The 26,602-nt window shown below is 44.2% G+C and overlaps 1 protein-coding gene across 2 annotated transcripts in view; it reads right to left on the bottom strand.

Moving 5' to 3' along the window:
* CAMK2A (calcium/calmodulin dependent protein kinase II alpha) overlaps positions 1 to 26,602 on the bottom strand; it is a 220,790-nt gene that overhangs the window by 118,945 nt on the left and 75,243 nt on the right. For both annotated transcript variants that reach the window (XM_033927288.1, XM_033927289.1), the window contains exon 3: positions 22,172 to 22,231. In XM_033927288.1, coding sequence (XP_033783179.1) covers positions 22,172 to 22,231 — 60 coding nt within the window. The remainder of the gene's footprint in view (positions 1 to 22,171; positions 22,232 to 26,602) is intronic.

Here is a 26,602-nt window from a genome sequence, read left to right as displayed (position 1 = left end):
GACTAGATGGACCATGCGGGTCTTTATCTGCCAAAATTTACTGTGCTTCCTATGATAAAATTAAGCAAAATTGATTTGGCCAGGGCGCCAGAACTCTTTCAAGATCTTTCACCATCACTACAGAACACTAAGGTATGGCCTGTCTGTCTGTCTCCCTGGTCCCCTGCCTGCCTGTATTTCTCTGTTGCGTCATGCCTGCCTGTCTCTCCGTGGCCCCCTTCTGTTTTCCCCCCCTCCTCTCAGAGCAAAGCATGATTGCTCTCTGGCCCTCAGCACACCCCTTCCCCCAAAGCTGCCCCCTTTCCCTCTCCCCCTCCACTTCTTACCAGCATGGGATACATGATTGCTATCTGCCCCCCAGCACACCCCCTCCCCCCAAAGCAGCCCCCTTTCCCTCCCCCCCTTTCAAATGATTTCAAATGAACCCCCCTTCCCTCCCCCCCCCCCTTTTTACAAAACCGTTCAAGAGGTTTGTAGCGCCGACCGGCATGATGAATGCTCTGCGCTGCTCCGGCGCTCATAGGAACTCTATGACTATTGGAGCAGCGCAGCGGCCGGTGCTAAAAAAAACCTCTCTTGCGTGGTTTGGTAAAAGAGGGGGAGGGGCGATAAATGCTGCCGTCTCGTCAAAAAATCTGCCACAACAGTAAGTAGAGAATTCTCTTCATTGCAAATTGGATTCGCTGAGAATTAACAACTCCTTGAACTCAAGCTGTACTCTTTTTTTATTTTTTTTTTCCTATTATTTATTTATTCAATTTTCTATAGCGTTCTCCCAGGGGAGCTCAGAACGGTTTACATGAATTTTTTTTCCCTGTCTGTCCCGGCGGGATTAAGTGACTTGCCCAGGGTCACATGGAGCAGCGTGGGTTTGAACCCACAACCCCAGGGTGCTGAGGCTGTAGCTTTAACCACTGCGCCACTCTAGAAATCAAAATGTAGTAAAAGTGAGCTAAGTAGAGGACAATCAAGCCATTGTGACATCACTGAGGAGGTTGGCTCTATAGGCATTGGTGGAATGAGGCATTATGATGTCACAATACCAGCTCTGGTTATCAGAGGCTGAAGCTTTTCACACTGTTTATTCATTTTTCTATACTTTCTCTCAGGGGAGCTCAGAACGGTTGACATGAATTTATTCAGGTACTCAAGCATTTTTCCCTGTCTGTCCCGGCAGGCTCACAATCTACCTAATGTACCTGGGGCAATGGGGGGATTAAGTGACTTGCCCAGGGTCACAAGCAGCAGCGTGGGTTTGAAACCACAACCCCAGGGTGCTGAGGCTGTAGCTTTAACCACCATGCCACACTCTCCCCGCTTAACCTGAAAACAACCTCCATTTTTATGCCTGTCAGTCTATTATATAGAGGCCATTTGTGCACAAAAAGGATTCTATGAAATAACTACCTCAATGTGGTTGAATGGATTCATGTCCAATGATAAATAATGCTAGAATAATTTAATATTGAGAGTTAAGATAGGAATTCTAGAAATGTGTTTATAATGTTTCCAACACTCCATGACTCAAGACTGAACAAGAGAGAGGAATAATAAGAAATATATCTTTTTCAATATCATATCGAGGGCCTTTTGTTGGATCGGGAACGCAAGTTACAGATCTTTTAAATAAATAACAAATCCGAGGTTCCATCTGTCATCTTGCCAGGCAGGGAGCCTGATATTATAAAGTCTCTTGCCAACCAATCTTTTGAATCAGTTGAGGGAAGAGATTGAGGTTTAGAGGTGGCTAGAATGACAGAAATCAAGCAAGCAGCTGGTACGATAGAGGCTTTACCGGGGGGGGGGGGGGGGGGGGTGAGGGTTGCACCGAGGGAAAAGTGAGTCAAGCAAGGAAGCACACAAATGATTGAGGATAGAGTAAAGATGGAAAAAGGGAAATAGAGGGCCGGGGATTGACTGAGCGTGTGCACGTACACACACACACACTAGAAAGAGCGTTTCAGGTTTCTTTATTTTTGATATACCATCTATCAAAACAAATGTCTATACGGTGTACAATATAAGAGATAATTAAAATAGGTGAATAAAAGCAATATTTTGTCAAATATTAAAAATACTAGACAAATTCGGATTAACGTACATGAGACGGAAGGAAAGTAGGGGAGTGAAATGTTGTTTAAAATATATTAAAGTAAAATTAATTAAAAAAGGGCGGTAAATGGGGAGTGGCAAAAACATTAGGAGGGGAATAATTTCAAAAGAAGTATTAGATGTTTCAAAGCGTCACATGAATCAAGGAATTAAGAGGCTGAAGAATACTAATACTGATGAATAAAGGCATCTTTAAAGCGGAAAGTTTTAAGTTTAAACGGATTAGGGGGGCCTGCAAGAGGGGTAGAAGTGGGAGGACCACTAGGCAACAACTAGACCACAACGCGATCAGATTCACATTAGAAAGGGGGACACCCACAGTAAGGAGGACCGCAACAACTGCGTTCAACTTCAGGAAAGGGAACTATGTTGCTATGAGGGAAATGGTAGGGAGGAAGCTCAGAAACATCCTTAGGATGGAGACTGTAGGAAGCGCCTGGACCCTATTCAGGGACACCCTGCAGGAAGCACAAAGAATGTACGTCCCCAGTTTCAGGAAAGGCGGCAAGAACAAGCGGTCAAAGGACCCGGTTTGGATCTCAACAGAAGTAAAGAGGGCAATAAATGACAAAAAAGTATCCTTCCGGAAATGGAAAAAGGACCCAACGGAGGAAAATCACCAGGCGCACAGGAAATGCCAAAAGGAATGCCACCGAGAGGTTAGAAAAGCAAAAGGGAAATACGAAGAGGGGCTGGCCAGGGAGGCGAAAAACTTCAAGGCATTCTTCAGTTACGTAAAGGGGAAGCGACCAGCGAGAGAGGAGGTGGGGCCGTTGGATGATGGGGATAGGAAGGGAGTGATTAAGGAGGATAAAGAGGTAGCTGAGAGGTTGAACACGTTCTTCTCGTCGGTTTTCACGAGAGAAGACACATCTAATATACCGGACTCAGAGGAGCTCATGAGTGGGGAACAGGCTGAAAAATTGGAACACATAGAGGTAAGTAAGGAGGATGTCCTCAAACAGATAGACAGGTTAAAATGCGGCAAATCGTCGGGCCCAGACGGGATCCACCCAAGGGTTCTAAAGGAACTAAGACAAGACATAGCGGGCACAATCCAGCATGTTTGCAACCTATCCTTGAAAACTGGAGAGGTACCAGAGGACTGGAAATTGGCGAATGTCACACCTATCTTCAAGAAGGGATCGAGGGGTGACCCCGGGAACTACAGGCCGGTGAGCCTGACTTCAATTATAGGGAAGATGGTGGAAGCTATGATCAAGGACAGTATTTGCGAGCACATCGAGGGAAATGGCCTACTGAGAACAAGCCAGCATGGATTCTGTAAGGGAAGGTCATGCTTAACGAACCTTCTGTACTTCTTTGAGGGAATAAGCAGTCGGGTGGACAATGGGGAATCTATAGACATCATTTACCTCGATTTTCAAAAGGCTTTCGACAAGGTGCCACATGAAAGGCTGCTTAGGAAGCTGTGGAACCACGGGGTGGGAGGGGATGTGCACAGATGGATCGAGCACTGGTTGTCGGGTAGACTGCAGAGGGTCGGAGTAAAGGGACAATATTCTGACTGGCGGGGAGTCATGAGCGGTGTGCCACAGGGATCGGTGCTGGGGCCGTTACTCTTCAACATATTTATCAATGACCTGGAAAAGGAGGCAAAGTGCGAGGTTATAAAATTTGCAGACGATACCAAACTGTGCGGCAGAGTTAGGTCCAGGGAGGAGTGTGAGGACCTACAAAGGGACCTGGACAAACTGGAAGACTGGGCAAACAAATGGCAAATGCGCTTTAACATGGAAAAATGCAAGGTCATGCATATAGGGAAAAAGAACACGTTGTTCAACTACAAATTGGGGGGGGGCATTGTTGGGAGACAGCAGTCTTGAGAGAGACTTGGGTGTGCTGGTGGATGCATCACTGAAGCCATCTGCACAGTGCGCAGCAGCCTCGAAAAAAGCCAACAGGATGCTGGGCATCATAAAGAGGGGCATAACAACCAGGACGCGGGAAGTCATCATGCCATTGTATCGAGCGATGGTGCGTCCACATCTGGAATACTGCGTTCAATATTGGTCGCCGTACCTCAAGAAGGACATGGCAGTACTTGAGAGAGTCCAAAGGAGAGCAACGAAACTGGTAAGAGGGCTGGAACACTGCCCATACGCCGAGAGGTTGGATAGGCTGGGGCTCTTCTCTCTGGAAAAAAGGAGGCTCAGGGGAGATATGATAGAGACCTTCAAGATCATGAGGGGCATAGAGAAGGTGGATAGGGACAGTTTCTTCAGGCTGAAGGGGACAACAAGTACGAGGGGGCATTCGGAGAAACTGAAGGGAGATAGGTTCAAAACAAATGCAAGGAAGTTTTTTTTCACACAAAGGGTCGTGGACACTTGGAATGCGCTACCGGAGGAAGTGATCAGGCAGAGTACGGTACAGGGATTCAAACAGGGATTGGACGGATTTCTGAGGGATAAAGGGATTGTGGGATACTGAGAGAGGTGCTGGGATGTAACACAAGTATAGAAAGCTAACCAGGTAATAAGTATAGAAACCCAATCAGGTCGTGCATGTGCAAGACCGGAGGGTTAGGACTTCGATGGGAAGATAGGACTTCAATGAGAAACCAAGGTGGCAAGGGAGCCCATTCTGGTGATTCAGACAGGTCGTGACCTGTTTGGGCCGCCGCGGGAGCGGACTGCTGGGCAGGATGGACCTATGGTCTGACCCGGCGGAGGCACTGCTTATGTTCTTATGTTCTTAAGTTTGTCCTGTAATACACAAAGCAGTTTTGCATTATTGATTTCAAATTGCCCCCCCCCCCCCAGTCTGGTTCTTCAATCATTGCAATGATTTCTTCAGTGCAAACTGATCGGACCCTGCCGCTCCCTGACTTCTCATATTTTTCAAAACATATTCTATACTTGCCCTCTTCCATTGGTGTAGTAAGTGGGTGCAGGGGGTGTGATCCGCCCCATGCACAGTCTTCCTGAGGGCGCGTCTGCACCCTTTGTCTCTGCCCCCCACTCACTCGCCTGCCCACTCGCTCCCCTCTCCTTGCTGTGCATGCCCCTTGCCTTCCCTGTACCTTTTTGGTGCTCTCTCTGATGTCGCTTTCGGGACCCGCGCCTATGAAGTGATGTCAGAGACAGCGCCAAAAACGTATGGGGAAGGCAAGGGAGTGCATGGCACCCGCCCTGGGCACCCCTCACCCTTACTACGCCACTGTCCTCTTCCACCTCTTTTTCTGAAAACTCTTGCATCAGTCTATGAGAACTGAAACCTATGTCCAGGTACAATTTTTTTAATAAGGATCAGATCCTCTTGGCTGAAAACTATGGCAACTGTTTATGTTTAAAGCAAAATGGCATCTGCCAGTTTCACGATGATAATCACTAAGAGGTGGCAATGTTGTTAAGGTGAGATGGCCGGGGTGAGGGTAGGCTTATTGCAAATTTATTCAGGATGAAATATCTCAAATTTTATTGAACTTGGTCAAGTTTTAAGAGTTATGTAGACAAACTTTGTGTAGATTTTTTTTTTTTTTAAGCACAGTATCTATGAAGCCATTGGGGCAGCTGTTGGTTACTGATTGTCTAGAGCAGTGGTTCCTAACCCTGTCCTGGTGGACCCCCCAGGCCAATCGGGTTTGCAGGCTAGCCCTAATGAATATGCATGAGAGAGATTTGCATATAATAGAAGTGACAGGCATGCAAATCTGCTCCATGCATTTTCATTAGGGCTAGCCTGAAAACCCGATTGGCCTGGGGGGGTCCTCTAGGACAGAGTTGGGAACCACTGGTCTAGAGCAGGGGTGTCAAAGTCCCACCTCGAGGGCCGCAATCCAGTCGGGTTTTCAGGATTTCCCCAATGAATAGGCATGAGATCTGTTAGCAGACAATGAAAGCAGTGCATGCAAATAGATCTCATGCATATTCATTGGGAAAATCCTGAAAACCCGACTGGATTGCGGCCCTTGAGGAGGGACTTTGACACCCTGCTCTAGAGGATAAAGTCTAAGATATTGATATTATTGTTTTATTTATCTGAAGTCAGTAGTTGTCCAACGGCCTTCTACACAGGTGTTATGGCCATCCAATACCGGGTTATTAGCTGTTCCCTCGGTTCACATTGTTTGCCTTTGCATGACTCATGATCAGACATTTTTGTTGCTGGCTCTTGGCTATGGAATACTCTGTCTTCAGAAATTTGACCTGAAGATAAGTATCTTTTGACCAATATTTAGCGCTATTTAACCATCTAAGAACATCTCCAGGTTGGTTAAATAGCTTGTTAAAATTCATAATTGACGGCAATTTACACCCCCCACCCCCACACATACACCCCCCCACACCCCCACCTCCCAAACACACACACACACTCCCACCCCACACACCCCCACACACCCGCCCACACACACACCCCCACACACACACCTCACACACACCCCCACACACCCCACCTCCCAAACACACACACACTCCCACCACCACCCCCCCACCCCCACCCATACCCACACACACCCCACACACCCCCACACACCCGCCCACACACACACCCCCACACACCCCCACCTCCCAAACACACACACACACACTCCCACCACACACCCCCACCCACACCCCCACACACACTCACACACACCCCCACACACCCCCCACACCCACACCCACACACACCCCACACACCCCCACACACCCGCCCACACACACCCCCACACACACACACTCCCACACACAGCCCCACACACCCCCACCCCCCAAACACACACACACACTCCCACCACACACCCCCACCCACACCCCCACACACCCCCACACACACCCCCACACATACACACACCCCCACCCACACACACCCCACCCCCCCACACACACCAGCCCACACCCCCCCCACACACACACACCCCTTCCCCTTTACAAAGCCACACCTGTGTCTGCCGCTGCAGTAACTGCCTCACAGCCCATAGAAATTTAAAAGGTCTCAGGGCTTTTGTTCTGTGGCAGCTGCTAGCACAACTTTGTAAAAAAAGGAGGGTGGGGGTTAATTTATGGAACCTATCTTTAGGCACCTCTTATAGGCCCTTAGGGACAGATTAATCTCTTTTGAAACCTCTGTTCTTACTTCTTTCAGTTCTTAGGTTGCTAAGTTAAGCTTTAGTTTAGTTTAGTTAAAATTCTGTAATTGGGTACCTAAAAATCTAGGCGCCTAATGTTAGGGCTATGAGAGTATCCGAGCCCTGAGTTGTGTCGCTGAGGTCCTGGAAAGTTTGAAAACATTTTGAGAGAGTGTGGAAATTTGTGCGATAAAATAAAAGTTAGGCTCACTTTATAGAATTGTGCTTATTGCCACCTAAGCATGCTTAGGCAGACTAACTCAAAGTGCCCCCTATTTGCGCCAGGGTTTTCTTTGCCTAAATACCTGTGCCTAAGTTAAGTGCCTAACTCAAAAAGACGCCCAACAAAAAACAACAACAAAGGTGACCAATGGTGTTCAGTCTCTTTTTATTGTGATTGACTCGACACGATCGTGTTTCGGCCCACAAGAGGCCTGCCTCAGGAGTCTACAGTAAAACATGTGGGGAAAAAAAAATATATATATATATAACTTCCTCAGAAAAACCAGAAAAACATGGGGGAAGCCACTGCTTGCCCTGGATCGGTAGCACGGAATATTGCTACTCCTTGGGTTTTGGCCAGGTACTAGTGACCTGGATTGGCCACCATGAGAACAGGCTACTGGGCTTGATGGACCAATGGTCTGACCCAGTAAGTCTATTCTTTTTTTTAATTATTATTATTCTTTATAAAATTTTCAATTTTACATACAAGCATTGCTTTTTGCTACTTGCTACAGATCTAGATATTACTTACAATATAACATATAAAGGAAACAATTAACTAACTCTTATTTAGTCCACAAAAATGAGAATCAGGAAAAGAAATAAACTTCCAATCAGAAATAACAAAATATTAACTTAAGGTCCCGGCATTAGATTCCCTTGCTACAGCCAGATGGACATGGTTACCAGCCTTTCTTTTGATCCGATAAATTCTAAAAGTTGTTTAGGCTCAAAGGAAAAGAAAATTCTTATCTTGATAAAGATATATAACACTTTGCAGGAAATTTAACAAGAAATGTAGCCCCCAGAGCCAAAACTCTTGGCTTCAAGGACAAGAATTCTTTCCTACGTTTCTGGGTTTTCTAAACAAAATCTGGGAAAACACGAACATTTGAGCCTAAAAACTTATCATGTATAACCTCAAGTGAATTTTCCAGAAATGAAGACAAATTCATGTCCACTGCTCTATCTACTGGAATTTCTGTAGGAGTAGATTCCCCTTGTGGTGTCTTTGTATTCAAATAATAAGCTCTAACAATAGGAGGTAAATTTTCTGATGGAATGGCCAAAGTTTCACGGAAATATTTTCTAGCCATCTCAACTGGTGATATAATAGGACACTTTGGAAAATTCAAAAATCCTAAGTTATGTTTCCTCAGTTGGTTTTCAAAATTCTCCATCTTTCGAGAAACATAAGGTCTCTCTTTAACCAGTTCCATTTGCACCTTCTTTACTTCATTCAAATTTTCTTGGTTCTCCAACTTTTCACTCAAATTAGTTAGAAGTACCCCCTGTTGTTCCACCTTGGAAAAGACAGTTCCGTAGTCTGTTTTAATAGCAGAAAGACTCAATTTAAGGTTGGAATCCATGACTGATATAGCCTGCCACAGCGCCTCCATATCTATTTTCTCTGGTTTCTTCATCCCCCCAAAACTGATGACATTCCCTCCTGAAGCACCTCTCACCTCCTCCTCTGCGTTGCAGGGAGACTGCTGATAATTCCCATCTCCACCTTCTTCCAAAGGATTCAGTGGAAATGTCCCTCCTGTACTGGGGTCGAGCTCTTCCTCTCGGGGCTGCAGGACTCTAGACATTCCCTGCACTGAAGTACTTCCGGGCCAGTAAGACTATTCTTATGTTCTTCTGCTGGCTGACTGCCTACAGGACGTGCCTCTCACTGCGAGAGGCATGTCCTGTAAGCGGTCGGCCAGCACCAGTGCCTCTCCTCCTCACCGGCATCATGCGGCACACCCAGAATCTTATCGCTGTGGCACACAGTTTGCAATAGACTGGTGCAAACCATTGATTTTTAAAGAAAAATTCCAGGGGGCATTTCTCTTTGAATATAAGCTTGCAGGTGCACAGTTCCAATGGAACTGCAAGCTGCCGAGAAACATGGCGATTCTGAAAATCACCCCTATGATATTGTGACCAGTCAGATGCAAGCCCTGCCAGAATCCTAGATAAACTAAAAAAAACAAGGGTAAAAGTAGAAACCCGGCAGGAAAATTCCAGGATCTTCCAGGATGAGTTTGAGGAAGATAATATAAGCCACCACCAGGGGAGCTCTAGAGGTCCCTGGTCTACTGCTGACACTGCCAGATCAGGACACGCCCCTAGGGTAGATAAGCCAGCAGTGGCATTCAAACAAGGAAGCCGGTTAGGGAGGAAGTTTGGGTCGTGCCTCCCTAAAGAGCCACCTAAGCCAAACAGGGACAACCGTCCTGTTCCCATGGATTGGACTGAGGCTGAATCAGCTAAGGACTTGTCAGGTCTCAGCGAGGAACCTATGGATTTTGAGGAAGCCTGTGCTGGCTTGGAATCCAATTATCCTGAGAGTATGCAGGTGGACTTGGCTTGTTGCCACAAACAGTGAGTGTGGTTGCTGTTGAACTGTTTGTGTGCAGTTTTTTCTTTTCCTTTTCTCTAAATTGTTGGTTTTTGGTTTGTTGTGAGAAAGCTTGGAGAGATTGGGGAGAGGTTTTGCTTCCACCTTGGGAGGGAATTTTGAAAAGCTATCTATTGGCTTTAATTTGCAAAACCTAATGCTATCTCCTATTCCTGTCATTTCCATAAACCTGCCAGAGGCTTTATTTAGTTTTAAGCACTGTGTAATTGCTGGAACTAGTGCACTGAACTGTGTTTTTGTATATTGCACAAACTACTTGGGAGTAGGCTTGTGCTGGCTGAGGAGAGCTGAATCCTCAGCTGCCATTTTTGACTTTATTTTGTTTTTTTGCCTTTTGCATTTTTGCTTTGCTGGTGTTTTGGCCTACTGACATTTGCATCTTTTCTGATGAACTGTTTACCTTTATGTTTGAGATCAGTAAAGCTGAATTATGTTTTCATGAACCTGATTTGTGAGTTTTGATTTTCTGGTTAACTCCAGCCCAGTCCTGCAGGGTGACTCCATGCCGGGTCACACGCTAATGTACTGTGTTTTGTAGCCACCAGTATCTCTACTGAGCCCTGCTCTGGGCTACAGTGGTGGCCACAATATGCAGAGAAACCATTTCTACACTTTATCTTATGCTGAGAAACTGCAATGATTTTCAGGGCTGGATTAAAGATTTTTAGAAATATCTTTTTCCTGACCTACCTAGGGAAAATGCAATCAGCCCTGTATTTTGGGTAGAATAGCTGGTTAGTGTCCTGACCTCCGTGGCACACAGCCTCATTAGAGGCTGAGTGAATTCCATTTCCAGCAGCTAAACAGGATTTAGGACGCTGTCCCTTCTTCCTCAGTACAAATCGAAAGTGATACTTTGGAAACCGCAGGTCCACATTTTGATATGGTCTTGGATCTAGTGCCAGTGGCATAATGCAGCCATTATCCCCGATATATTGTGGAAATACTGAAGTGTCGTTCCATAAATTGGTAACTAAAGATAGGCGCCAACCCCTGGATTCTATATATGGTACCCAAAGTTGCACATCAAAATTTGGGCCCATGCAACTTAATTGATAAATGAGTCCTTAATAAGGCCTTTAGAAAAACCATAAAAACTGCCTTATTCAACAGAATTGTCACCTAAAAAAAAGTATCTACACCCAACACTACATATGCCCACTCCTGCTTTCAAATTTGAAATGTCTAACATTTTATTCTGCTGCCTTTCTAAGACTCTGTTTGCTGTATCTTCACTGCCTGTAAAAAGACTCCATATGTTGTATCTCTCTGCCTCTTTGCCTCTATAGGCTCTTTGTCAAACCCTACACACTGTATCCCGGAATTTTTTGTAAGATTCTATAAGCTTTTGTAAGTTTCTATATACTGTATCCTGGATTTCAACACATTGTAACTTCGCTGATTGTCCAGCTCTCTTCGGTGTGAACCGCCTAGAAGTCTCACGACTATGGCGGTATAGAAGAATAAAGTTATTATTATTAATTAGCAATAGTTGAGTGCTAGCAACCAATTATTGCACTTAATTGGCTTCAAGTTTGGATTTGCACACACAAGTGACTTATTGCTATTTTATAGAGCACACGGTCAATTGTACCATATACTAACTGCCTTAGTGCGTATCTGGAAAGGCGACATGACCAGTGGCGTGTCAGGGGGGTTATGAAAAGATGTTGCAGCAAAATGAAAAACTAAAGTCCTTCTAACCAAAGAAGAAACAGATGATTGTAGTTTATAAATCTTCTGTTAAGCCTCCCTGTTCTTAACTAGCAAAGAAATGTCAAAAGATCTACTCTCTACCACTCTAGCAATTCTACTGATATCCCATTGTAACCCTGTTTATAAATCTTTTGTAAGCCGCCTTGAACCGCAAGGTAATGGCGGAATAGAAATCCCTAATGTAATGATAAACAAACAGTGAAGCACTGAAAGTATTTTACAGGACTTGATGACAAAGGCTTGCTTCATGCGCAAAAGCTTTTAGATTGCGCCGTCAGTATTACCAACATACACAATATTCAGTATCCAAACGAAGCGTTAAACTCCTTTATTCTTTCTTTTAGGGTTTCAGATATGCCAATGGTTAGCCAAATGTTTTCTATGGCTACCAGTATACCAGTAGTAGGAGTACCAGTATACTTGTGGCCATGAACATAAGAATTGCCACTGCTGAGTCAGACCCGTGGTCCGTCATGCCCAGCGGTCCGCTCATGCGGCGGCCCTCTGGTCTAAAACCAGCACCCTAACTGAGACTAGCCCTACCAGCGCACGTTCTTGTTCAGCAGAAACTTGTCTAACTTTGTCTTGAATCCCTGGAGGGTGTTTTCCCATATAACAGCCTCTGGAAGGGCGTTCCAGCTTTCTACCACTCTCTGGGTGAAGAAGAACTTCCTTACGTTTGTATGGAATCTATCCCCTTTCAACTTTAGAGAGTGCCCTCGCGTTCTCTCTACCTTGGAGAGGGGTGAACAACCTGTCCTTATCTACTAAGTCTATCCCCTTCAGTACCTTGAATGTTTCGATCATGTCCCCTCTCAATCTCCTCTGTTCGAGGGAGAAGAGGCCCAGTTTCTCTAATCTTTCGCTGTACGGCAGCTCCTCCAGCCCCTTAACCATCTTAGCCGCTCTTTTCTGGACCCTTTCGAGTAGTACCATGGCTTCCTCACTAGCCTCATATTTTTCTTTGTTTTTCTTAAGCTTTAAAGTGCTATGTGCTCTATCTCTAATTTATCATTTATAAAAGACTAGTTTTTTAGCCCGTTACATTAACGGGTACTAGAATAGATGTGTAGACTTAGGCATTTATTTCTCTCTTTCTGTATGTGTGTCTTTCTTTCTTTCTCCCTGCCCCCCCTTTCTTTCTGTCTTTTCTTTCTGTCTCTCCCCCCTGTCCAGCAGTAGCCCTTCTCCCTTCCTTTTACCTCCCCTCTGTCCAGCAGTACCCCTTCCCTGCTCCCCCTGTCCATCAGTAGCCCTTCTCCCTTCTTTTTACCTACCAATATTCCCATTTCCCCTTTTACCTTTCCTATTTCCACCTTTTTCACCCATCCAGAGTACCTGTTGCATTGTTGGTGTTCCAGTGTCTCCTCTTCCTTGGGTCTGGGCCGACTATTGTGGGCCAGGATTGCTAGGGGGCCCTGTGGGACAGGCAGGGGCAAGGGTCAGCAGAGTTGGGGGAGTGTGTGGGGCCTCTGCGGGGTCGCGGGGAGCTGGTGTCTGCTCCCATTCCCTCTTCCACAGCCGCCACCACCAACATGTCTGCCCAGGCGAAACGCAAAGTTTTCTTTTTTGTGCATCGCGCAGGCGTCGCATCGCACGGCGTTGATGTCCAGGCCTCGCACTGCCACGTCTTTCTTGGGCCGCGACGGAGAGGGCAGGGGGTGCTAGCGGCCGGCAGCCGCCGCTCTGCACCGCGTTTCGCCTCAAGCCGCCGCGGCCTCCTCCCGGCAGCCGCCGCTCCGCACTGCCTTGCCGCGGCTTTGGCCGGTAGGGCCGTATTGTGAGGTGGAGAGCAGGGAAGGGCGCGCATGCGCACTTGTCTTGCCACATCCCGACAGAAAAGGGATCAGGGAACACGCAAGGCAAGTGCGCATGCACGGCTAGCATTTTATTATTTAAGATAATCAACTTTAAACTTTTAACATTAAAAACTTATCTTTGTTTCTTAATGTTATTCTCTTGTTCACGTCGGGAAGGGACCTATCATTTCGACATGTTTCGCCCGTAGGCTGCTTCAAGAAAAGTCCCCCCTTTTGTACTTTGTCTGCACCATCCCGATCTGTGTAATGTTTTTTAGTATCAAGATCTGGTCAGTATTACCAAGGCACTGACTGAGAGCTTTTCTCTGCACAGTGAGCTTAGCAAGTACAACATTACAAGTTCTTGCATAGAAGGATGACTTTTAAATTCACGGTGTTACAGGATTTTGTGTGCGTATCAGAATTACTCTCCCTGGTAGATGTCTATTCAACCAATGAGAAAATCTTTATTCATAAAAGTAGTTGATTCCCTTCAGTATTTTGAATGTTTCGATCATGTCCCCTCTGGCTCCTTTGCACAAAAATCAGAAAATTTCTCATCTTGCTGTGATAAACCTCTAACTTTTCAGCCATCGTTTTTTTTTGTTTTTGTTTTTGTTTTTAGTCACTTTCTACAGGTGATGCTTCACCTATTTTTACAATGTATTGTTTTCACAAGGAGCAGACATGAGATCAGTAAATAACAGGTTCTTAGTGAGTCAGGTTTTACACACATACTCCCAGAAGGATAAAGGAAGATTTAAATGGGTCCCTAAAGAGCTTTCAGCAAATAAACAATTCAACCTGTTTCCAGCTTTTGAAGTTTTTAAAATCCGGTTCTGACATTATTTAGCACAGGTCAGGTCCAATAATTGATTAAAGGAACAAACATCTTATTAGAAAAATCCATGATGGCGTCAATATCGATACCACTAACTTATGAAGCTATAATTTGTGGTACTTTATTACATGTTAAACCTTCTTTGGAACATTCTAAAAGCCAATTTTTCTTAATAATGACGGGAGTAGCCATTCAAATGATAACATGCAATTGGAAATGTTATGATTGACTTAATTATACTTTCTGGTAGGCAAACTTGTGTTCTAGTTCTAAATATGAAAGAATGAACGCTGAAATTTTAGGTTGTAGTAAAGTATTTAACATGGTGTGGAGCCCATTGACATCATTTATTGAGTCACAATAGATGTCATGTACCTTTTCTTTTTATCTGACCTCCTTACACATCCAGAGTGGGAGGGAGAGTGGTGGGAAATGTATTGTTTGTTATTCTTATTTTATTTATTGTATGGAAATTATAAATGTATATCTACTGTTATTAGTTAAGGAGGGGAGGGAGGAGAAAATGAGTGTTTTTTTAATTATTTGCATATTTAAAGTGCGTTTCTTAATTTGTTTGTTTAAATTCATTGTATTGCACTATTTCTATTTTTAAAATTAATAAAGATTTACAAAAAAAAAAAGATTATTTCTTAATCCCATTGTAGAAATATTTGTCAACCAATAAACTGTAGGTGATGCTTTTTATGCAAATATTTAGCACATCTGTGATTCGCTTTCAAGAGGATGATCTCTTTAGTAGGTCAGTGCAGAATGAGCTAAGTATGGCGTTGCTAGAATATGCAAGTAACTTGCCAGCTGATAACATGATGATGTAATAATAATAATAATAAAAACTTTAGTCTTCTATACCGCCACAGTCTAATGACTTCTAGGCCAGTGATTCCCAACCCTGTCCTGGAGGAACACCAGGCCAATTGGGTTTTCAGGCTAGCCCTAATGAATATGCATGAAGCAAATTTGCATGCCTATCACTTCCATCATATGCAAATCTCTCTCATGCATATTCATTAGGGCTAGCCTGAAAACCCGATTGGCCTGGTGTTCCTCCAGGACAGGGTTGGGAATCACTGCTCTAGAGCAGTGGTTCCCAACCCTGTCCTGGAGGAACACCAGGCCAATTGGGTTTTCAGGCTAGCCCTAATGAATATGCATGAAGCAAATTTGCATGCCTATCACTTCCATCATATGCAAATCTCTCTCATGCATATTCATTAGGGCTAGCCTGAAAACCCGATTGGCCTGGTGTTCCTCCAGGACAGGGTTGGGAACCACTGTTCTAGGCGGTTCACATCGAAGAAGGCTGGGCAATCAGTGAATTACAGAATGCAAGAAGTGAGGGTACAAATTTTTACATAAGAAATAGATAAAAGGAAAATATGAATCTTAAGTATGTAGTATAGATCTCTTGTATGTAGTGGTGGTTTTCTCCAAAGCCAAGGAGAGTCATAAAGGAAATGGATAGGAGAAACGGAACAGTATGTTGAAGTGGAGGAGTAGCCTAATGTTAGAGAACTTGGCAGAAAACCCAGGAAAGCTCTGTTCAAATCTCATTGCAGATCCCACTGTGATCTTGGGCAAGACATTGAAATCTTCATTGCCTCAGGTACAAACTGAGACACCCTTTTACTAAGACGAATAAGGCTCTAGCTGACAGACATGGACAACTCCGGTCCTCGAGGGCCGGAATCCAGTTGGGTTTTCAATGAATATGCATGAGATCTATTTGCATGCACTGCTTTCAATGCATATTCATTGGGGAAATCCTGAAAACCCAATTAGATTCTGGCCCTCGAGGACCAGAGTTGCCCATGACTGCATCTAACGCATGGCTAACATAGCTTAAAATGCTGTTCCGTGGATGCACTTAGGCATCCTGCACTAACCCCCAACCTTTACCTGTGCAGTAATCCTCTATCTATACCCCTCTATCCCCTTTTCCAGCAGGAAATTCTCCAATACTTTCTTGAATCCCAGTACCGTTGCTTGCCCTATTACGCCCTCTGGAAGCACATTCCAGGTATCCACCACACGTTGGGTAAAGAAGAACTTCCTAGCATTGGTTTTGAATCTGTCCCCTTTCAACTTTTCCGAATGCCCTCTCGTTCTTGTAGTTTTCAAAAGTTTGAAGAACCTGTCCCTCTCTACTCTCTCTATGCCCTTCATGATCTTGTAAGTCTCTATCATATCCCCTCTAAGTCTCCTCTTCTCAAGGGAAAAGAGTCCCAGTTTCTCCAATCTTTCTCTTTCTCTCTCTCTCTTTCTGTCCCTCTCCACTCTCTCTATGCCCTTCATGATCTTATAAGTCTCTATCATATCCCCTCTAAGTCTCCTCTCCTCCAGGGAAAAGAGTCCCAGTTTCTCCAGTCTCTCAGCGTATGAAAGGTTTTCCATACCTTTTATCAGACGTATCGCTCTCCTCTGAACCCTCTCGAGTAACGCCATATCCTTCTTAAGGTACGGCGACCAATATTGGACGCAGTACTCCAGATGCAGACGCACCATCGCCCGATACAACGGCAGGATAACTTCTTTCATTCTGGTTGTAATACCCATCTTGATTATACCTAGCATTCTGTTTGCTCTCTTAGCGGCCACTGTGCACTGTGCCGTCAGCTTCATTGTCATGTCCACCATTACACCCAAGTCCCTTTCTTGGGTACTCTCATTCAATAACATCCTTCCCATCGTATAGTTGTTCCTCGGGTTTCTGCTTCCCACATGTAGTACTTTACATTTCTCAATGTTGAACTTCATCTGTCATCTCGTCGCCCATTCCCCTAGTTTGTTCAAGTCTCTTTGTAATTCTTTGCAGTTCTCCTTAGTCCGAGCTCCACTAAATAGTTTGGTGTCGTCCGCAAATTTTATTATCTCACACTTCGTCCCTGTTTCTAGATCATTTATAAATATATTAAATAGCAGCGGAATTCTGTGAGCGCTGGAGTTGTTACCGCCGCAGCCGGCACTATAAAACGTGCTACAGGTTTTGTATAAAGGGTGCTGAGGCTGTTGCTTTAACCACTGTGCCACACTCTCCCTTTATCCAATTTAGGTAAATGATCTCTCTCTATTATGGCACTATTCTTACAGCATTGCAATGTAAAATCCTAAGAGGTATTTTTTAAATCATTTCCTCCCATCATACATTGTGTTTTGAAATAGCAAGTAACAGCGCTGAGAACCAATCAGGAGGAAATATTAGGCATATGGAACATCCCGGTACCTTGATAGGTTTCATCACACTCAGGGAAATACTTTTAAAGCCAATAGGAGGAAATATTTGTTCACTCAGAGACTAGTTAAGCGCATTGCCAGAGGTTGTGGTAAGAGCGGATAGCGTAGCTGGTTTTAAGAAAGGTTTGGAAAAGTTCCTGGAGGAAAAGTCCATAGTCTGTTATTGAGAAAGACATGGGGGAAGCCACTGCTTGCCCTGGATCGGTAGCATGGAATGTTGCAACTCGTTGGGGATTTCACATGGAATGTTGCTACTATTTGAGGTTCCGGAATCTTGAGATTCTGAAATGTTGCTGGTTTTGGCCAGGTACTAAGGACCTGGATTGTCCACCACGAGAATGAGCTCCTGGGCTTGATGGACCTTTGGTCTGACCCAGTAAGGCTGCTCTTATGTTCTTAAAAGGCTTCCATGTGCAACTCTGTGACTAGTGACAGACCAGTCCAATTCCATAGCGATACAGTAAGAATCCTAGCTTGTGTTTGGTTCATTTTTTAAAATGGTAGCAAAAGAGAAGGGCAGTAAGTGCCATTGCATGGCCGTTCTATCCACTGTTGTTTTAGTTCATTCTTGGCTCAGCAATACATTGGAGTCTGGGTCAGTCTCCAAATGTTGTGATTTGCCACATGTACAAAAAGGCTCTAACATTGTCTCATTTATTCTGCTGGATGAAATACAGAACACCCCAGGTTTTGTGTCCTCGTCTTCCATCTAGGCGACTGCTCCTTTTTGAATTCATTGCCCCCCAGTTGAGACCAGCCAGTTGCTGCTGCCGGAGAATTGCAGGCTGTCTACCGCATATTCTCAGGCTCTGAAGGAAACCACTGTGAACGCCTTCCACTAACCCCCAAGCCCTCTGGATACTCAGCGGCTGCCAATACACGCTTACTCCAGTGGCAGTAATTCTTTATCTTCTTTTTTTTTTTTTAATTCTTCTCTGTGCCATTTTTTGTTCATTCAAGACTATCAATTAGCTAATTAGCTAGTTGTTTGTGCCCAGTTCACTAAAATTACTATATTTTTTCCCCAAGATTTTAGCAGGAATAAATGGCAGCATCATTCTTTAAACATAAAGCATTTCTTTCTATGTCTGGAAAACAAAGATGAAAATGTTATAATGCCCTTGGATCGTTCTATGGTACAGCTGCACGGGGTGCAGTTCTGGTCGCCGTATCTCAAAAAAAGATATAACAGAATTAGAAAAGATACAGAGAAGGGTGACAAAAATGATAAAAGGAATGGGACGACTTCCCTAAGAGGAAAGGCTAAAGCGGCAAGGGCTCTTCATCTTGGAGAAGGGACGGCTCAGGGGTGATATAGCAGAGGTCTATAAAATACTTAGTGGAGTGGAAAGGGTAGTTTAAGTTTATTAGGATTTTATATATCGCCTATCAAGGTTTTCTAAGCGGTTTTACAATCAGGTACTCAAGCATTTTCCCTATCTGTCCCGGTGGGCTCACAATCTATCTTTCCAAAAATACTAGGACTAGGGGGCATATGATGAAGCTACCAAGTAGTAGATTTAAAACAAACCGGAGAAAATATTTCTTCACTCAACATGTTATTAAACATTGGAATTCGTTGCCGGAGAATGTGATGAAATCAGATAGCTTAGCGGGGTTTAAAAAAGGCTCAGATAATTTCCTAAAAGAGAAATCCATAGGCCATTATTGAGATGGCTTGGGGAAATCCACTGCTTATTCCTGGGATAACCAGCATAAAATCTGTTTTACTCCTTGGGATCTTACTTAGGACCTGAGTTGGCCACTGTCCAGTGGCATAGTAAGGGGGGTGGGGTGGTCTGCCTCAGGCACCCTCTAGGTGAGAGTGCCAGCACCCATCCTCCTCTCTGCCCCCACTCCTTCCTGATTCCCCCCCCCGCTAAGCAGTGCACCCCTTCCCTTCCCTAGTATCTCTTTCATTTTTCCAGCACGAGCAGTATCACAAACTTGCTGCCCACGTCAGTGTTGGCGCTTTCTGATGTCACTTCCGGGTCAAGGACCTAGGAAGTTACGTCAGAGGGAGTGCTGACACAATGCAGGCAGCAAGTTCATAATGCTGGCGGAGACAAGGACGGGGAGGGTGACGCTGGCCCGGGTGCAACTCGCCCTCAATACACCTTTGGGTCTGTCCCAGTATGTCGATTCTTATGTTTTTACGCATATCCTATGGGGGAGTAATTTTATAAGGGGTTACTGATGTGTGACGGTCATGCAAGCATCTATTCAGTTCAGAAGGGGAAAATTTTGTCACCTGATAAAGGTGATATTGACCTCAATGAGAAAAATTTATCCTCAGTGGGGATTGACCTTGCTTCGCAAGACTACCAGTTCCTAGTCAAGCTAAATTGAGTAAACGCACTTCAACTTCGATATCACTAGGGCAATCAGGTACCAGTGAAAATTCAGATGTTACATTAAAGATATAGGATGAGCTTACTGGCCAGGAAATGTATTCTTCAGTGCTGGACGGTCCCTGACCCTCCGGCGTTTTGGCATTGGTGGAACCAGTTGAATCAATTGGCCACCTGGGAGGCGCGAGATGCCGGAGGGGCTAAGAAGCGAAAGATGCCGTTCTTGAATATCTGGGAGCCTCCCTAAAACTCTGTGACCCTAATAAATTCCTCGACAAAACCTTTGCCTTCCAGGCCGCCAAACTAAACCCATGGATAGCCCAATTAATCCTCGAGGCTTCCTCCTACCTCAGTTTTAGAAAATTACTCAAAACACACCTCTTCCAAGGCCAGGACACTTAATTGCCCCCTCCTCAAAGAACCTAAACCTCCTCCCTCCCCCTTTATTAGCCCCCACCCCCACCCCCCTTGATCCACTCTATCCTGCTCCCCAATTCCATCTACTTCGTTGCCTGCAACTCTGTTCAATTAATACTTAACTGTATGTAACTATGTTTAATTAATGTGAACCGCCTAGAACTCACTTGGTATGGCGGTATACAAAAATAAAGTTATTATTATTATTATTATATCTGCATACTTTGCATCCAAAGGGACCCAGTGAGGTTTTAAGATGGGTGTGCTAATCTGGGTGCTCAGTTTGTAGGGCTGAGAGAGCAATGGTGAGTAATGGTGGGGGCGGGGTGGAGAGTACCACTGCTACTATGAATGATTTGTATAGTGCTACCAGACGCACGCTGCGCTGTACAGAGTCACACAAAGACGGATCCTGCTTGAAAGAGCTTGCAATCTAAACAGCCAAGACAGACAAACAGGATGGCATGGATACAGTTCAGGGGAATGGTTAGTCAGCTGGCTGGGTTGGTGGGCAGAGGAATAGGGCTATAGATTGAAGACTACGAACACTACCGGGCTCTACTGTGCTAAATCCTTCTGAAATAAATGCTTGAACTCTGATTTCACATTGCTTCTTTTGTTAGCTGTTATGTTAAATTTCAATGTCCATTATTTTATTATTTGGACGTGGGAGTTTCCATTATTTCCTATGGGGAAACTCGCTTTGATAAACGAGCATTTTGGATTACGAGCATGCTCCTGGAACGGATTATGCTCGTAATCCAAGGTACCACTGTATTTTATTTCTGCCGGTCCATAGGTGTAAAAAGGTTGAAAAACACTGATCTAACTCAGAAAGTTTAAGCTACGTCCAGGATGTCTAGTAAAGCATTTGATTATCCCTGCAGGATGACTAAGTCTAGCTCGGCCCCCATCCCGCCCACACCACTCCTCCAAATTCGCCCCTTTCAACTCTGGGCGCACAGCATCATTCAAAGGCATAAAAAGTCCCTCGGCACATCCAGAAAGTTGGTTTATCAGCACTTGGACAACCTGTCTTTTAGGCCATCCAAGTGCCGACTTGGATGGGTTTTTAGATATGTCATTACGAACCCCATAGCCTGGAACCCTATCACAAATTCAGACTGAGAACTGGCCTTCGTATATAGGACTATGGGCTCCTTTTACGAAGCCGCGTTAACGGCTTTATCGCACGTGACTTTTTTTTCACGCGCTAACCCCCGCACTAGCCGAAAAACACTCAAGAGGAGGCGGTAGCGGCTAGTGCGGCCGGCAGTTTAGCGTGTGCGCTATCACTCACATTAAACCACTAACGTGGCATCATAAAAGGAGCCCTATGTGTCAGTGTATTGTGTGGTGGGAAAAACGGGTAAATAGTCCTACGGAAAACAAGGCTTCTCTGTCTTCCCCAACAGTGGTAAATGTATTATTTATTTAAAAAATTTCTAACCCCCTTAAACCTAAGCGGTTTGCATAGAACATACATAATCAACATAGAACTAGCACATACAGAGATAAATAGAAAAATACTTCTAAAACATTTACAATCAGAATCACAGTTCAATCAAGAGAATACCTTCACAAGCAAAAGCTGTCTTCAGTAGGTTCCCAAGTTCTCAAATATTGGAGAACAGTCAACGGCCCTATTAACATATTCCACATTAAAGCATCTAGATTAGAACTATATCTAAAGAGAACTTCATCTAAAGCACAGGTGTCAAAGTCGGTCCTCAAGGGCTGGAATCCAGTCGGGTTTTCAGGATTTCCCCAATGAATATGCATGAGATCTATGTGCATGCACTGCTTTCAATGCATATTCATTGGGGAAATCCTGAAAACCCGACTGGATTACGGCCCTCGAGGAGGGACTTTGACACCCCTGATTTTCTAAAGCATTTACAATCAGAATCATAATTCACTCGAGAGAATGCCTACACAAACAATATTGGCCTAGTCACAGACTATCAGTCTTACCTATGTTAGGATGCTTCAGAAGACGGCAAATTCGTGCTTCCCGATCCAGCTTCTGATGATCTGAAAACACAGGAATGCAAATCAAGTAAGCCTTTGAGAAAGGAATGCACCCGTGCGATTCATCTATCCAGTCAGGGTTTGACTTTCAAACGGAAAAGTATTTTGCATAAAACAAAAATCTCTTCGTTTCTTCTCCCACTAAAATATAAATTCCACCCTTTGAAAATAGCGCTCTCTCTTTTCATTGCCATTAAACGGCCTCTTGGACAAAGCCGCGCTAGTGGCTGCTCTGCGCTAACGGCCCCGAAGCCCACAGAGAATGAAAGGGCTTCGGGGCTGTTTCCGTGCGGCTATGTAAAAGAGGCTGCAAGCTTGAACTATTCCTGGGTGAAAACACACCTTAAGAAACGCACGTACCAGTGGCCAACCAGGAGTCAAGTTCATTTTTGGGGGTCTAATGTTAAAATATTTTCAAATATTTTTGAGTAGAAAACCCCCTCTTTACCTCCTTACAAATTAGAGAAGTAGTCAAGGTACCCTAAAGGCCTGATTCTCTCTGCTTCTTCCCATTGATAAAGTATGGGATAAAAAGGTCCTTTTGCTAAACTGTGGCAAAAAGTGGTCTTAGTGTACCCTGATGTGGATCTTTTCGGTGTGTTAAGGCCACTTTTGCCATGGCCGATTTTCCGATTTAATAGCCATGTGCTATAATGTTCAAACAATTTATTAGCAACAACAGCAGCATAAAGCATTAAAAACTGTACCCAAAAAGACTACATCAGGGACCTATAGTATCAGATCAGTTAAAGAACAGCTTGAACCCAGTCTGGTTAAAATGTATCTCTCCCTGAAGGAGGCACTTGATTATTTGACATGGGGTAGGAATCTAGCTAGGTATTTGGGACCTGGATTAGCCACTGTTAGAAACAGAATTCTGGGCTTAGTGGACCTTCGGTCTGTCCCAGTAGGGCAATTCTTATGTGAGCCAAGTATAGGACAATCAAACCATTGTGACATCACAGATGATGCTGGCTCTTAGGCATTGGTGGAATGAGGCTTTATGACATCACAATCTGAGCTCTGGAATGTTGCCACTAATTGGGTTTCTGCCAGGTACTTGGGACCTGGGTTGGCCACTGTTGAAAAACAGGATACAGGGCTCGATGGACCTTTGGTCTTATGTTCTTATGTTGGTTAATAGGCTAAGCGGGTCAAAGTATAACCATGTTGGTTCAAGTCACACCTTCCTTTCTTGGACTAGTATAATGTTTTGGCTAATTATCTTTTAATTACTCGGTTGCTATGTTACATGTATTTTGATTATTATGCTAATATATGTAGATAATATTCTGTTTAATGTCCTATTGCCTATTAACGTTTATTTACGATGGGGAGTAGAAAGTGTGGATTGGAGTGGGGGGAGAGGGGGTGGATTTAATAATTATAAAACGCTGGATGTTATGAGTTGTACTATTCTGAATGTTTATGGTCATATTCTCTAAGACATCAATAGAAACCGTTGATTCTAAAATGTATTTCTCCCTTTCTGGCTGTCGGGCTCAGTTTTTACCCCTTTTACTGGTGTTGATAATAATTTGTTTGGACCTTAGTTTAGGCTTCCTGTTTCACCAGTTTGCTGACCTTCCCTATCAGTCTGGCCCATATAGACCTCCTACACTAATATTTCCTCCATGCTCTAATGTTGTCGATAAAACAAAAATTAGCATGTCAGCCCTAACCGCCACTTATGTTCCAGGCTGTAAAAGCTCATGCACTAATCCTGCACTATTTTATTAATGCATGGCAAGTAGAGAATGACACGGTAACAAAATTCATCACCGTTCCCGTCCCCGCGGATAACCGCGGGAAACCATCTTCATGTCATTCTTTAAGGAGAGAGGGAAGAATCAGAGTATGAATGGCCACAACCACTGACCACAGGCTTTGCTTTGATGAATGCTGGTGTAGAAGGACTGAGGTTGAAACAGACACTACAGAATGACAGTCTCTGGTATCCAGAGCAGATGTTGTGATGTCATAATGCCTCATTCCACCAGTGCCTAAGAGCCAATCACATCAGTGATGTCACAATGGCTTCATTATCCTTGGCTCACATAAGAATCAGAGTATGAATGGCCACAACCACTGACCCGCAAGCTTTGCTTTGAAGAAGGACTGAGGTTGAAATAGACACTAGAAAATGACATGGGATTATTTCCCGCGGTTATCCGCGGGGACGGGAACGGTGATGAATTTTGTCACCGTGTCATTCTCTAATGGCAAGGCAGCTGTGCTGATTAGCGCAGACACACCTGCTCTCTATCCCCAAACATGCTCTCTCACCAAAAAAAATAATTTTATTTTTAACTCACCCCATGGTGCTTACTGCAGCTTGGTAAGTTTGTGGGGAAATGGCCTGGATAGTGGCGTTGCAAGGGTGAGTGATGCCCCTCCCCTGTTCTCTGCTGCCCCCACTCCTTCTCAACACCCCCCTCCCATTACCTCTTTTATTTTCCAGGCGTGAGCAGCATCATGAACTTGCTGCTCACGTCGTGTCGACTCTCGCTCTGATGTCACTTACTAGGCACGGGACCCAGAAGTGACATCGGAGAGAGCCGGCACCGACGTGGGCAGCAAGTTTCGTGATGCTGCTCGTGCCGGGAAAATTTAAAGAGGTACGAGAGAAGGGAAGGGATGCATGCACGCGGCAGGGGATGAGCGGGAAGGAGCAGGGCCAGAGAGGAGGATGAGTGCCGCTTCCCTTCCCCCGTCCCTCTGTAACGTTCCTGACGCAAGCAGCAACCCCCAAACTGCTGTCGTGCCTGCGTCTGCTCTTCTTCTGATGTCACTTCCTGGACCTGTGCCTAGGAACTGACGTCGGAGGGAGAGCCCACCCAGACGCAACAGCAGATTGGGTGTTGCTGCTCGTGCCAAGAATGTTAAAGAGGTATGTGGGGAAAGGAAGCAGCAGGTGGTAGTGGGAAGGGGGGCAGGGAAGGAGCATGTGCCTCTCACCCTCGCTAAGCCACTAGTTCCACTTCCTTGTTAGCTACAAATGAAGTCCTGGTTAAAGGTTCCCTTACAAAAGAAAACCTTAAGATATTTGATGAGTCATTTTATAGCAGGTTACCTAGGTAGGAAGTCCAAGTCGGCATCTATTTGGATTTATTTAGAATTATAAGACAACATGGGCACTAAAGTGTATGAAATAATCTTTAAAAAATCTGCAATAATCTTGAGTCAAGTGTACTCATGGACATTTAAAGCAGTGGGCTCAAACTTAAACTCTTTGCAAGGCCACATTTTGGATTTGTAGGTACGCGGAGGGCCTCAGAAAAAAGAGTTAATGCCTTATTAAAGAAATAACAATTTTGCATGAAGCAAAACTCTTTATAGTTTATAAATCTTTCTTTTTGGCTAAGTCTTAATAATAATATTGTCATTTATAGCCAAAGAGACGTATGATCAAGAAACTGTTTTATTTTACTTCTGTGATTATGATAAAAATACTGAGGGCCTCAAAATAGTACCGTGCGGGCTGCGAGTTTGAGACCACTTCTCTAGGCTAAGGCTCTTTACACCTGCATTGTGATGTCATAGAACTTTAAGATTATAGAAACATAGTAGCATGATGGCAGATAAAGGCCAAATGGCTCATCCAGAGAATCCACTATCTCCTCCTCTCCCTTTTGGCTAAGGCTCTTAACATTTGCATCTCCTCTTCCTATATGCCACTGGTCTCCAACTCAAACCCTTTGCAGGGCCACATTTTGGATTTGTCGGTATTTGGAGGGCCTCAGAAAAAAATCGTTAATGTCTTATTAAAGAAATGACAATTTTGCATGAGGTAGAACTCATTATAGTTTATAAATCTTTCCTTTTGGCTAAGTCTTAATAATAATATTGTAATTTAGAGCTAAAGAGACATATGATCAAGAAACTGTTTTATTTTACTTTTGTGATTATGATAAACATACCAAGGGCCTCCAAATAGTACCTGGCAGGCTGCGAGTTTGAGACCACTGATTTAAACCTGTGTGTTCCATAAAATTTTGTCCATATTCTTCCTTTAAACATGCCTACACTCAGGTCACACAAAAATAGGCACAAACCCTGTTCTGTGGGTAAAATAATCTATTCAAAAAAAGAGGTGTAACACTGGGATCTGACTTGTGTTCTTACTATCGCTTATCTACTCCAGCAATATTTAAATTTTTTCCCTTTTCCTATTGCATTTTCCTTTTATGTATTCTTTCTATAAAATTATAGTTCCTCCCTCTTTTCCCGCTGTTTTCAAGTCATAAGTAAGTTTGTTTAGTTCGTGTATGTCTAATAATTAGTTCAATCAGGTAATGTGCACGAACTATAACATCAATTAAAGAAGGGTATATTACTTATCATATACAACCAAGTAGGTGTAATATTAGCAAC

The sequence above is a fragment of the Geotrypetes seraphini genome, chromosome 18 (assembly GCF_902459505.1).
Source record: "Geotrypetes seraphini chromosome 18, aGeoSer1.1, whole genome shotgun sequence".
NCBI lineage: Eukaryota > Metazoa > Chordata > Amphibia > Gymnophiona > Dermophiidae > Geotrypetes > Geotrypetes seraphini.
Note: the sequence above shows the minus strand (reverse complement) of the source record. Positions and strands in the feature narration are given on the sequence as shown.